This window comes from Panicum hallii, chromosome 6 (genome assembly GCF_002211085.1).
Source record: "Panicum hallii strain FIL2 chromosome 6, PHallii_v3.1, whole genome shotgun sequence".
Taxonomy (NCBI): Eukaryota; Viridiplantae; Streptophyta; class Magnoliopsida; order Poales; family Poaceae; genus Panicum; species Panicum hallii.
Window position 1 is genome coordinate 26,387,588 of NC_038047.1, and position 13,760 is coordinate 26,401,347.

A 13,760-nucleotide genomic window follows, 5' to 3' on the forward strand; every position below is an offset into this window, starting at 1 on the left:
TGGTTTGTAAAAATACTATAGTATCAAATATTTTGTAGTGTCTGGGTACCACAAACTATGAATGAAGTTTTCTAAACAGTAGTTTCTAAACATTCACTGGTACACTCTTTTTCTTTTTCGAACACTGAGAATCGTGTAGCTTCTCAAAGTACACCTCACATTTTGTGATAGTTTATCAAATACAAATTAGCGACTTAAAACTCGACAACTATCAATTTCTCCCTCGCAATACGCAAGCTGGCGATGCCAAGCACCATTTGTTTTGTTTCATGGAAATTAAGTGATCGTTTTAGTACCTCAAAGCTTTGGAGTAAAAATCAGTGGCATTCTAACAATGGTAGCCATGTTCACAAAATCAATTCATGAATTTTTACATGGAGTTATGAAAATTGTAGAAGGCGAGTTTACATCTATTTTTACCTCGACCTTGAACCTTCAATGCTACAATAAAATGCCGGTTGGCCTCGACCCTTTTCTTTGGTGAACGGTTCTAAATATATGATAGCATTCACCATATTCCTTTCCTTAAATAGTATCTCTAAATTGGTCTGCAAGAAGTGTATGAAAATACAAAATAAGTGTGCAAACAGCAACAAACAAAGCATGTATCTTTTATTGTCTTAAGTTTTTCCTAAACATGAATACTTTGTAAAACACGATTTCAGATAGCAGCATTCAGTGTATTGTTTGGCATTTTAATTTCTAGCTTCCTATACAGCATGTAACAGTAACACTATAAAGAAATCACTGCAATTTAATTCAGATTGTATATATTAGGTCGAGGTAAAATGCAAATTAAGCACATTGGCCTTACCTGTAGGGAAACAACCACACATGGTTGTCTGAGATTAACCTCTGCAGATCCGGAACCTGAACTCATTACCAAAGAATAAATAAAATGTTCCATATTTCTAGTTCTCCAAGGTAGAAATACTTGCATGCTATCTAGGGAACAAAATGTTCTTGTTGCAAACATTTGTATTTCTCTTGGTTGTTGAGATTGGAAGCCATTGGAATCCAAAATCCAGTTATTTTTGAAAAAAATGTTATGCAAACTTATTAAATGGAAGCTATGAAGCCCCTCCGCATCCCGCCAGGTTTAGAGAAAGAAGGATACATACATACAGTTACTGAAAGCTTGAATCAACAAGTACAAAATCAGCAGCATGTATCATCATTTGCTTGGGATACCACGAATGCAGCAACCTTGTAAAGTTGTAAGGTAGCAGACCAGCACACCAACACCATAGCTCCTGCTTTCTGGAAACAGTACAGGGCAAGGGTATCCAATTGGACACCTCAAGAACTCAAAAACAGTATAGGCATAGAGTATCAAATTGGAAACTAACGAATAGAAAATACATCCTTCCCCTATCAACATGAAATTGCTGGTTAATAAGCATGAATTTGCTGGTTAATAAGCATGTCAAAGACAGCAAATTAACTCGATTGGGAGGCAAACATCCTTCCCCTATCAACAAAAACCCACAAGGAAATCACCAGAATCATATGAGGACAGCAATTCGAGCACCAAACAAACAAGAGCTCTTTTACAGCACACAATACTACCATTTAGTGGTATGTAGTATAGAGAAGATCCAACCGTCCATTAGTAGAGATAAGATAGTAATTGTTAGCTTAATTGAGATTTTTAATTTTGCATTTCCAGCCCGTCCGTACTTCTCCCTATGCTGATTGCATCTTCGATTCTTCGGTCCCAAGCGTGCTGCCATCCCGCTGCTGCTCGTTCCTGCCCCTGGCTGGCACCTGTGCGGCTGCCGCTGGTCCTCACGTCGTCTGGTGCCCTGCGGGGCAGTGCGGGTCCCCATCCCTGTGCAGTTGCCGCGGCCGCCGTCGCCCCTTGCTGCACGTGCCGCCATGCGCCCTTAGCGCTGGTGGCCGGCCACCCTTGAGCCCCGTCTCAGCTCGTCTTCTCTGAAAGCAGGGGCGAAGCCAACCGATCAAGTTACCGGGGTCGGCTCTATTAGCACAACAGGGTCAAATACAACAGTAAACAGTGTTATACACTGAATTTTATAGATTTCATCGGGTCCGGCGGCCCTGACGGCACAAGGCAGCTCCGCCCCTGCCTGAAAGTGCACACCGCTCCACGTCCTTTGGCCTAGCCGGTAGCTGCAGCCCGCCGCCGTGGTTCATCAAACCTGGCCTGCAGCCGCATGTCCTTCTTGTGTCGTCTGTGCACGTCCCTCGCCGAGATGTATCTTGATTGCTGTCATGCGTAATCACCACCACCACGCCTCTGACCGCTGTACGTCAGCCACTGCTCGGCCGGCCACTGCCCTTTTTGAGCGGCTCGTCAACAGGCCAATGCGGCTGTCCTAATATCGATCTTTTCTATATTACCCTTATACTACCTAGTTATACTACCTTATACCACTAATCAATGTCTCAGTAGTATACAATTAATCTGAACCTTCCGATGTTTATATACTGGTCCATTTTAGATTAGTAGTATATACCAGTATTGTGCATCGTAAAACTCCTCAACAAACAATGTTGCCGGTTGTACAGCACCTAAGATATGGATGCATACATCACACTACCATCATAACCAATGGAGGCAACTGAAAGAAAAAAATTGCAAAGCACCTAAGACTATAATGTGACACGCAAGAAACAATATAGAGTGGTTATGAGACATAATTGTTACCAGTTTTATACAATGATTTGGACAAGAGCACAAAACTGAACCAATAGCACAAGGTATACCTGCAGGCGTTGAGAAGGAAACTGAAACCCTCGCAAGTGTAGCTCTTGTCCTTATATCTGCTGGGTTTTGTATCTACAAAGGATTAGAGATAGCCATTGAGCTTTTCTCTACAAGCATATATAGGCCTACTGTATCACCTACCAAGATAATGCATCTCCAGAATTAAAATTCAAAACCAGTCCTGCACTTTGAATACTAAGAACTCCACTAACAATATATAACTCAGGTGAATAGAAAAAAATTTGCTAACAAGACAATATTGAGCTCACCTACGGAGATTAGAGCTTTTTGTAAGCTCATACTACCATAGATAAGTTGTTTGTTCTACTTTCCAAAATTCTGCACTAATTAGAGAATGAATTTAAAGAGGCTTAGCATATTTGTCTCATACATATGACAGCAAACAACCAGGATCTTGCAATAATATTGGAGGACATAAAAAAGTTTGTCCAAAAGAACCAGGGAATAACTTGCAATAATAGATCCTCCAATATTTGCTTGTGATGTGCTTTCTTAAACCTTTGCCAAGTGATGCAAATGCCATACACTTACCATTTGAAGCATGGAAACATGGAACAGATAAACCATCTTTCATTAAAAAAGAATGATAAGTGACTGACCGTGTAAAGCAGAAATGTGAAGCCTCGAATCGGCAAAATCAGTGGGCTGCTGCTTTCTGATCTACAAACTGAAACCTCACAAATAGATCAAATTGGCACAAATCAGTGGGCTTCTGCTTTTTGATCTACAAACTGAAACCTGACAAATAGATTAGAAATTCGTTGCTGGGCCAAAAACCTGATAAGGAAACTAACAAACGTACCTGAGGGGGATGGAGCCGATCTGATTGGAGGCGGTGCAGGTGCAGTGCAGGTCGCGTGCGAGTCAGGTGCAAGATCAGATTGGAGGCAGTGCGGTTGCAAGATTCGATCCGGGGTTCAGATCATGGGTTGAATGAAAAGTGAAAAATGCAGTAAAACAATTCGATCAGGAGTTCAGATCACCAAAGGCATGTGTGTTACAAAAATCAGGCTATGATCTGTACACTCAGCAATTCAGGCTACGGGCAGTTGCCCCCTGCATGGTCCAATGCTCTAGCCATGTACCTCGTCCATGCATCCGAAAGACGATTAGTCATCAATTCCATAATCAGGTCACCACGCTATTCATCCCCATGCGAAAACGGAAAGAAAAACAAATCGCCGACTAACCAAGTGTGTCCGTGTGTACCTCCTTCACCGCACCTGCCGCTTCACGTGGAATCAACCGGGGCAGCAGCTCCTCTCCGATGCGGCTGCCTAGCTACGGTTTCCCTGCGCACGAAGACTGAAGGCAGAAAGCACCATGTAACGTGGCGTTTGTTTCGGAATCTGATGGAGGATACGAAGAAGGAAGGCAGGGGACCATTATCTGAAACTTCCGTCCCGTCCCCGCGTAGCCCAGCCTGGGTGACACGGGCGGCGACGCCGCACCTCTAAGCCCTCCTACCTACCTCCCTCCCTCCTCGAGCCTCCTCGCCGCCGCCGGAGCGTGCTGCAGGAGCCCGCGCAGCCGCAATGATGGTGGCAGCGGGCCCTTCCTCCATCCTCTCTCCCTCCTGCTCTCCTCCTGGTGGCGGCTCCTCCCGGCGGTGATGGTGGCTTCTCCGGTGGCCGGCGGCCGGATCCGGTCCCGGCGCTGCGTGGCGCGGCTGGGCGCGGCCTGGCTCGGTGTGGCCGGAAGCGGCCGGTGGGGCCGGCGACGGGCCGTCCACAAGGGGGAGGGCGGCGCCGGAGGAGGTGGTGCGGCGGCGCCTGCGGTGGTGGGGACACGCGCCTTGTGGGCTACTGGCGGCGAAGTCGGCATCCACGACAGGGGGTGCCAGAGCCGACATCGATGGTCTTTGACAGCCTCGACGTACGGCGGTGTTACGCGTGCGGCGGAGTCAAGTCCGGCTCCACGTGTTGCCCGATCGGATGGAGCGATGACCGACGCAGCTGTGCAGCTGTTGTTTGCGGCCGGCGTGTCGTTGCCCCTCTGAAGAGCTCGGGGTGGCGGGACAGCGGCGATGGCAGTGCTAGACGGGTACCTGTCGGACCCGGAACCACATGATTTTGCACGTAGTCTATATATTTAGAGGGGATGGGATAGCTTCTGGGGATGGGATAGCTTCTGAATCCTTCTGTTCAGGTGATGAATTGTTCAAAAATAACGAAATTCAGTAAGACAGCCAGAAGCAAACGAGTTCTCAAGTGGCGAGATAAAGCTTTGTATAGCTGCTGTCTTTTTCATATATACATATGTAGAAAGGGTTATAGCTGAGGAGTTTTGAATTCGAAGAGCAGGCATATTGAGAATAAGCCAGTAGTTTGACCCACGATCTACTACTCGTACCTCGTACCGTAGTAGAACTAGTTGGAACAAAAGAAAACTGTCCAACTTAGATCATCTACTCAAGATCAGGGATAAGGGAACCATCGCTTGCGGGGGACCCTGTTTTCGACAACTACTCAGATTCAGATGACGACCTCGAATCCTTTTCGGGTAGTCACCTGGGTGTGACCATAACTACTATGCCGCAAGGTCGGTTCATGTACTGGAAAGCCATGGAGCCCTCTAAGCTACTCGAATACAACTCCCGCCTTGTGGCCTTCACGCAGGAACTGCCTTTCCAGGAAGGCAATCCCCTTTCTCGCATCGCTGAAGAGGAAGAGGGCAGCGCAGAGCTACTCGAGTACAGCCATACAGCTGAGACCTCTCCGGATCGCCAAGTCTACATGGCTTCCCTCCACAACGCGGAGGATGACGAGCTAGGTCCAGAGTACGACGCTAAACTACTCGCGGACGTATCCGTCGACGAGTGCATTGCGGACGCTCCCTAGGACGAGAACGAAGAGCATAGGAGGATCAGGCGGTTGAAGAATGCCAAGCGCAGGCGGAATGCGGAAAACCACGTATGCAACCTGCTATACCGCAGGAACCTCAACAACGCCTTCGCAGCGGCCGAAGATCGGGAGTACCGCACCCCGATAGGCGCTATCGCAGAGGCAGCGCTCCTAGTTCAACAACTACTGCCAAACCCCCAGGTACAAAGGCTGCAGTACCTGACCCAGCACGCGCTCGTGCAACTCGATGAGCAAAACCCCATGTCTTCGACATGGAACACCCTCTCGAGATCCGAGCGTCACGATGACTCTGCACAGGTCAGTCGCACCCCTGGAGGTGGAGTCGGACCCCGAAGGGGTGACAACCGCCAGCGCAACCAGGACAATCAGGGCGGCCACGGCAATCGCCAAGGCTAGCAGCCCGCGCATCGCATCGTCGAACAAGAGGTGGAGCAACCTCCGCGACCACGCCGCAGCCAGCACAACATAAGGCCTCAGGTCAAAGCCCAGCCTGAGGCCAGCCTACAGAGCACTCCTATGGCTGATCTGAGGCAGAACATTAATGATGATCGCGATGTGCGGCGCGTCATTAAGGCAAGGAGAAGGGACCGACTTGACAGATACCATGACACCGACGATAGTGACCGCTTCCCCATGTTCACCTCCAACATCACCGATCGTTCCTACCCCAAGAACTTCAAACCAGTCAACATCCCCAAGTACTGGACAAGCAAGACCCACGCCAGTGGATCCAACTCCACCAAGGCGCTCTACTTCCTGGTAGCCTTGGAATCCGCACCTCTCACTTAGCTTGAGAGTCTCGAGCCGAACTTCATCGACTCCTTGGAGGATCCCAAGAGGGCCTTGTTATCGCTATAATTTGGCTGGACCAGAAGGTGGGCCGTGAGCAAGATGGGGTCAAAAGATAATTGTAATGGGCTTGCGAATCGGCTCCTGCACGGGTGGATTAAGGCTAGATTGGCCGTGTATTGTGACATTTCAGGTATTTGGGAGCAAGACACACTGGATTTAGTGTAAAGTTGTGTTTGTTTTTGTGAATGTGTTTAAAACCTAAATGCAAGTTAAAGGGTGTTTTTGTAATTATGGAAAAATTAGGGTTCTTTTGCTAAATGTGTTTGAATGAAAGGTAATTTCAAATTGTATGAAGGTTAGTTTTGAAAAAGAAAGTATTTACTTTTAAACCACTGTAAGAAGTAGATTTACCCTAAGGTTTCAATTGGAATGTGAATTTTAAATAGGTTTTATTTGAAATTGGATAGTTTGTTGAATTTTGAAATAGTTTCAAAACTCTAACTCTTTTGAAGCTAACCCTTAAAGCAAAGTTGTAGTTCTTTTTAAACTCTACACTTTTGCTTTTGGGCATATTTTCATTTGGGATATGGTTTGAAAGAAAATCTTACTTTATAGTGAACCCCTTGAACTTTTGAAAAATTGCGAACAAGTCCCCATCATCTTCCTCTCTCTCCCCTCCCTCTCTGTTGCTCTGCTGCGCCGCTCGCCGCCCCTTGCTGGCGATCTCCCTGGCTGCCAGCTGCCCCTCGCCACCCTAACCGCACCACCTGGCCCTCCAGCTCACCCGCCCGCCGCTCGCCCGACCCCGCTGGCTTTTCCCCGCCCCGCCACGTCGTGCCGCCATCGCCCGCAGCCGCCACGCGTGCCACCGGCCGCCTGCAGCTGCTCCAGCTCGCCCATGCCTCTTCTTGGTTCCGCAGCGCATCCAGGAGCCCTCCTCGACTTCTTTTATCCTCTCACGCGCCCGCATTTTCGCCCCTCTTCTTCTTCTTCGCTCGGCACCACCGCCGGACCTCCGCCGCAGTCTCTTCTCACCGCCATCAGCCACCTCCGCCACCCCACACCCGTAATCCCGTGCTCCATCGGCACCACTACATCCCACTAAAGCTTCCTGGCCAGCTCTTCTCCATCCCCTCGCGCTCACGCAACCAGAATGCCGCGCCGGCAGTCCTGTCCACCACTGCCGCTCGGCCTAACAGTCGTCCCGATGCTTCGCCCCCTCTTGGCCCTCACCGAGCTCACCACCAGCACCACATCTACGCGTAGAAGCTTCTTGGCCACTTTCCCGTCGTCTTCCTGCACTCCGCCGCTGGAACGCTGCCACTGGCTCGGTCCTCCGTCGAACCACCATCTCTGCACCTTCCTTCTTCAGTTCCTGCCACCCCCGAGTCCGCCGTGAGCTCGTGAACCTTTTCCCCCCACTCCCCCCTCGCCGCCGGTGAGCCTCCTCGTCAGAATTTGATCGCCGTCGTGCTGTCCCTCTGTTCAAACCGACCAGGAACCCAATTGCAAGTCTTCTTTTCTAGAGGGTCTTTTCTGCAAAAATATCAGTACCCCCTCAATTCAAATCAGCCAGCTTTAAAAATTGATAGAAATTTGTAGAAAAATTTAAAAATTGTCAAACTAGTTCTGTTATACTCTAGGAGTTCAGTTCTACAACTTTTGTTACTAAGTTGAGTTTGAAACTTAATATTTTAAGTTCTATTTTAAATTCTATCAAAAGTGAATCTTTTAGGTATCTTTTACATGTTAGCTTTATTTCATGTAATTTTTGGTATGCAACTTGTATGTGATATAAGTGAACTTGTGTATAAATTTCACCATCAGTACTGCACTCTAACTTGAACCCATTTAAATTTGTGCAAAGTAAGCTTGAAATGAAGTAAATTTATTCAAGCATGTTACTGATGTTTTCATATTTAGATTTTTTTACCATGTGTTGTTCTAATGTTAAGTAAATCATAGTAAATTTTGAATAATTTTATAGCACTGTTTAACTTAAGGTTTTGATTTAAACTTGAAAATTTGAATTTAATTCAAATAACTTAGTTTCTACTTTCAAAAATTTATGAAAAATTTATGGCAAGCTCATGTGATAGAAGTAAACACACTCACAAAATTCAAAGCTAGATCCCCTATAGATTTCAAACTAAAAATAAAACTTGTTAACTTAAATTTGAATTTGTTCATTTTTGTACCACTAACTTGCTAGGTTTAAAAATAAGAAATTAACAGAAGCTTTGTATCAACTTCAAGTGTGTGTAGTTAAATTCTTAACCTTAATTCTCTTATGTTTGAAGTTATAGAAATTATTTATGATATTAGTAGAGTTAATTGGATTAATGTATAATAAATAAATTTGAATTTTTAGAATTCAAATCCTTTGCTTTGTGGTGTTTTGAATGTGAATTGTTGGATTGCAACCTTATTGTGAAGGAAAGTTATTGACTTAATAATCACTTAATTCAAATCATTGCATATCATGTAGAATCGACGACGCTTGAAGACGGAACCTACGAATTGGTCCCGGAACCCGAGCAGGGTATACCTGAAGACCAAATGAACATCGCTGAGGATCTTACTAAAGTCCTGAACCAAAGTTTGGAAGTTGTTGATATCTCTGACCCCAGCCCCACCCAAGAAGGCAAGCCCCGGTGCATAACCCAGTTTTTTTTTTCAAATTATGCACTCATTATGTTATATATCTATATTGTGCATTAAGTTTTAGGAGTTGTAATGAAACCCTAGATGCATGAAACTTAGGAACCTATATAATATTTTCCGAGTTCTTACCGAATAGATGCTCTGCTAATAGGACCGGCAGAAGTCGAGTGATTTCCTGTCACTCGCGCGATATAGGAGTTGATTGTTTATCTTTCTGCAATCGCTATAAGGATAACGGACGGGGTTATGTACGATAGCATGACTTGAAAGAATACCCCGTCTGTGTTGATTTAAGTTTGATAAGATCGCAGTGTGTGGTAGTGATGCTCAAGTGTTTGAAAGTACTGGTCACATACCGTAAATATGGTACGCGGTAAGCCTATTACCTGATTGGCCTGGCACTGTTCCGCTTGGCTGGTCCGTGGAATGGGATCCGTCCCGGCCGGCAATGACCCTTTGATGTAACGCCATGCTTTGGGCTAAGTATGGTGCCTACCTCTGCGACGTATGTAGTCGCGTTGTTGCTTTCGCTGCTAACTCTGAATACTGCTTGGTAAACTTGAAGTTTCGAATAATGCTTGTATAAATTTGTATTAGGTACGATGAAATAAAACCCTTGTGTAATAGTGTTTAATTATCCTGTGGTGTAAAAGTTGCGAGCTGTTGTAAGGTTGGACTCGTCTTCGTACGAGGTAAATCTGTTTAACCGTGGTTGAATCGGGCGGTGACCCAACAGATCAATGAGTTGTTCCGTTTGAAGTGCGCTGAGCTTCTGTCGCCTGCCTAAGCGATGTCTAGCGCGCTTGAGCCGGAATAATTCAAGCGGTTCTGCCACAGGACCTGTCCATAAGTGAGAGGAAGAGAGGGAATGGGCTAGCAGAGAGAATAGGAGAAAGGAAGGGAAAAAAGATTAGATACAAGAGGGAAAAATAAGTTTAGAAAGAGAATTTTAATCCCAAAAATCTCAGGAAAATTGTTTGGAAAATATTTAGGACACGAGGAGTTCGAGTAAAATATCCAGAGCTCATGGAAAGAAATCTAGAAGTTTCTGAAAATTGGATTTGCTTCTAGAAAATTTAGAATAAAAGCTAGCAAAAATATGGGTAATTCTTAGAATGTCTAGAAATAAGATATGTCTATATAAAAAGATATTCACATTCTAAAATTAAAATTTTAGGGTGTCACGGGATCTCTGAGTCAATGTGGGTCCTGAGCTCAGCCCATTCTAGTATACTTTGTCACTGATCTTTTGTAACACGAGGTACTTCTTATTGCATATTGCAGTTAGAGGAGGGAGAAAGAATTGTCACTCAAAAGATACAAAAGATGGCAAGCAGATTTAAAGAAGTAATTTTCAATACCAATTTATTTATTCTGAATTTAAGATATACACATACATTTATCTTACATCAAGACTGCATTGGTATATGCAGGCTTCGTAGCATGGATACACACAGTAGCATATACTCCTATAAGTTTATTCCCCAAGCGACTACAATGGACGTTGTCCAGGGACATTGCCCGCCGGTGTATAGTTTCAGGTGATGAAGATGCCACCATTGTCACACTTGACGCGCGCGCAACCGATGGCCTTAGTGTTGCGCCAAACCACCTGCGTGTAGTGCCCACACATCAGCTCCTCCGGCCGCCCTTTCATGCACCTGCCACTAGCACTGTCGTAGTCTTGCTTTTCATTCACCCACATTTGCACGGCTGCAGCCACCTTCAAGTCGCTGCCAGGGAAGCCCACGGCAATGTTTTCACCGTAGCCAAGGTTGTCACGCTCAGCCTGGTCCGAGTGCTGGAGATTGCAGTCACCGGCACGTTTCGCTGCGTAGACCCGTGCAAACGCAGCCACGGTCTCATCCCATACCACATCCTCAACACCCACCTCACGACGGGCAGCATTGTGGAGCGAAAGGAACTCCTGCTCTTGCGCCGTGTTCTGAGCCATGGAGGCCATAGCCATGGAAAAGCACAAGTGCAAAGGCTACTATTGCCTTCTTGGTTGTCGCCATACCTTGCAACCGCTAGCTTAATTTGCTCTGGATCAATCGGATGGATAGCTTGTGATTGTTTTGTGTTGTCTTGTTGGTGCCTATTTATATGCAATGGGGGGCGTCTAATAACGGTGCAGTTAGAACATGGTAGCCGACAGCCATTTTAGATATATGCTATTGCAAGTGGCTGTAAACCAACACACATGTTTAAGTACAACAACTACGCGTAGCAGTTCTGTCCTGCCAAAGTCGAACGCATGTGAGGTTAGAGAAGACTAAAGACCATGTCTGTCATCGTAATCTACTGCAACTCTTTCCTTTAAAAGGATGGTTACCAGTGTTAGTAGCAGAATTTTTACTCTCATTGAGAGTAAAGATGACACTAGAAGTTGGGAATTTTTTCTGGGTTTACTTCTCAAACTCTACCACAATGCCATACCCTCTAGGGGGTTGGGGATACATATTTATAGGCTGCTAGCCAGCCAAGGATATGCTAGTTGCTAGTCTAAGATGCCAAACTAGATGCTGTCCTAGATGCTATCCTAAAAACAGTCAAGATGCTGCTATCCTAGCTGCTCTAAAACTGCTGTCCTAGCTGCTCTAAAGCAGTTCAAAATGCTGAGAAATGCTGAGAGAAACACCCTGCCCACAAAGACCAAGTACAGAGACTTATTCCCATCATTCTCCCCCTAAGTCTTGTGCGTCGTCTTGTGGGAAATCTGGACCATCCCAATCTTGAAGCAGAGCTCCAGGAACCTGATCCTCCCAAGAGGCTTGGTGAGCAGGTCTGCAAGCTGGTCCTTGGTGTTGATGTAACCTGCCTTGATGCTCCCTTCCTCCAAACAGCCTCGGATGAAGTGGTACCTCACCCGGATGTGCTTGCTCCGTTCATGGAAAACGGGGTTCTTTGCCAGGGCCAGAGCGGACTTGCTGTCCACTCGGAGATCCACCGCTCCAGCGTCTCTGCCGAGGAGATCACCTAGCAGTCGAGCGAGCCAGATCGCCTGAGTCGAAGCGGTGGAGGCCGCGATGTACTCGGCCTCACAGCTGGACAGAGCTACTACCTGCTGCTTGATCGACTGCCAGCTGACGAGGCATTTGCCAAGGAAGAAGAGGATCCCACTGGTGCTCTTGCTGGTGTCAATGTCACCGGCGTGGTCGCTGTCACTGTACCAAATGAAGTGTGCTGCTCCAGGGCACCTCGGGTAGTAGAGGCCATGGTCGAGAGTCCCCGCAACATAGCGGATGATTCTCTTCACAGCCTGCTGGTGCTCCGTCGTCGGTCGCTGCATGAACCGACTAACGTAGCCGACGGAGAACGCCAAGTCCGGCCATGTGTGGGTAAGGTAGCGAAGGCTCCCCACAAGACGCTGGTACTGGGTAGCGTCCACCTCCTCTGCCCTGCTATCGTGGCTCAGCTTCAGCCTTTCCTCCATCGGAGTGAGAGCTGAGTTGCAGTCGGTGAGCCCAGCTAGCTCAACGACATGCTTGGCGTAGGCAGTCTGCCGAAGTGTGATCCCAGAGTCGTCCTGGTGCACCTCAATCCCCAGGTAGAAAGAGAGAGGCCCCAGGTCACTCATCTGGAAGGTGGCCTTCATCTCTTCCTTGAACGCCGCCACCTCTGCAACCTTGGTGCCGGTGATCACCAAGTCATCGACGTAGACGCCCACCAGCAGGACATTTCCTCCATTGCCCCGCCGGTAGACGGCTGCCTCGTGCGGGCTTTGCTCGAAGCCCATCCTCCTGAGCGTGGAATCCAACTTGGCATTCCATGCCCTTGGTGCCTGCCGCAAGCCATAGAGGGCCTTGCGCAGGCTCAGCACCTTTCCCTCCTTGCCGGGGATCGCGAATCCCGGTGGCTGGTGCACGTAGACCTCCTCCTTCAAGTCGCCGTTAAGGAACGCTGACTTGACGTCCATGTGGTGGACACGCCAGCCCTCCTGGGCAGCCAGCACAAGGAGGAGTCGCATGGACTCCATCCAGGCAACGGGAGTGAAGGCATCGTCGAAGTCGATCCCCTCCCGCTGCAAAAAAACCTCGTGCCACCAAGCAAGCTTTGTGCTTGATGATGGCGCCGACTTCATCCCTCTTCAGCTTGAACACCCACTTAAGGGTGATCGCGCGGTGACCACAAGGGAGATCAGCAAGCTCCTAGGTGCGGTTCTTCTCTACCGCATCCATCTCCGCCTTCATCGCGGCACGCCATGCCGCGTCTTTCTCGGCCTCTGCGAAAGACCGAGGCTCACCGTCGTCGCACGCAAGGTGCAACTGCCTCTCCAGGTCGTGAGGCACTAGTCCCAGCACTGGCTGGTCGCCAAGAAGATCCTCCATCGTACGATACTACAACGGCTCGCCGTCGTAGCACGCGTCGATGCGCTCCTCATCGTGAGAGAGTGGGGTAGCGAACTCCACCGGGCTGGGCTCGACGTGAGCTAGTGCTGGAGTAGACATGACCGGAGAAGTGGCTGTCGGTGCTGGAGTGCATGGCGTTGCCGACTGAGATGGAGCCGACGAGGAACTCGTCTTAGCCGGAGTTGTGGCTGGAGAGCATGGTGTCGCCGGCTGTGGTGGAGTCGGCGAAGACGATCTCATCGCAGCCTGAGTCCTGGCTAAAGAGCGTGGTGCTGCTGGGGTAGAAGGCGCCGGGGACGGTGAAGGCTCGGGGACTGGAGTAGGCACGCTCGTCGA

The 13,760-nt window shown here is 47.9% G+C and overlaps 1 protein-coding gene and 1 long non-coding RNA gene across 8 annotated transcripts; both read right to left on the minus strand.

Moving 5' to 3' along the window:
* Positions 1 to 346: 346 nt before the first annotated feature.
* On the minus strand, positions 347 to 4,710 carry LOC112897697. Of its 7 annotated transcripts, none has more exons than XR_003229724.1 (6): positions 4,136 to 4,710; positions 3,555 to 4,057; positions 3,352 to 3,419; positions 2,731 to 2,803; positions 815 to 1,260; positions 347 to 548 (listed from the first exon to the last, which is right to left on the minus strand). It is a non-coding gene; the product is annotated as an uncharacterized LOC112897697 (long non-coding RNA). The 7 variants fall into 7 exon arrangements; XR_003229722.1 differs by having other exon boundaries at positions 815 to 870; positions 1,122 to 1,260; positions 3,555 to 4,707; XR_003229720.1 differs by having other exon boundaries at positions 815 to 870; positions 1,126 to 1,260; positions 3,555 to 4,706.
* A 5,829-nt stretch (positions 4,711 to 10,539) lies between these two features.
* LOC112897765 (pathogenesis-related protein 1A-like) lies at positions 10,540 to 11,035 on the minus strand. Its single transcript, XM_025966157.1, has one exon. It carries the CDS (start codon positions 11,033 to 11,035, stop codon positions 10,610 to 10,612), a length of 426 nt encoding a protein of 141 aa, XP_025821942.1. The 3' UTR covers positions 10,540 to 10,609.
* Between the last annotated feature and the right edge of the window lie 2,725 nt (positions 11,036 to 13,760).

What these genes read in the sequence shown, in the direction of transcription:
- LOC112897765 (XM_025966157.1), bottom strand. Translation starts at nt 11,035, where the DNA reads ATGGCCTCCATGGCTCAGAACACGGCGCAAGAGCAGGAGTTCCTTTCG.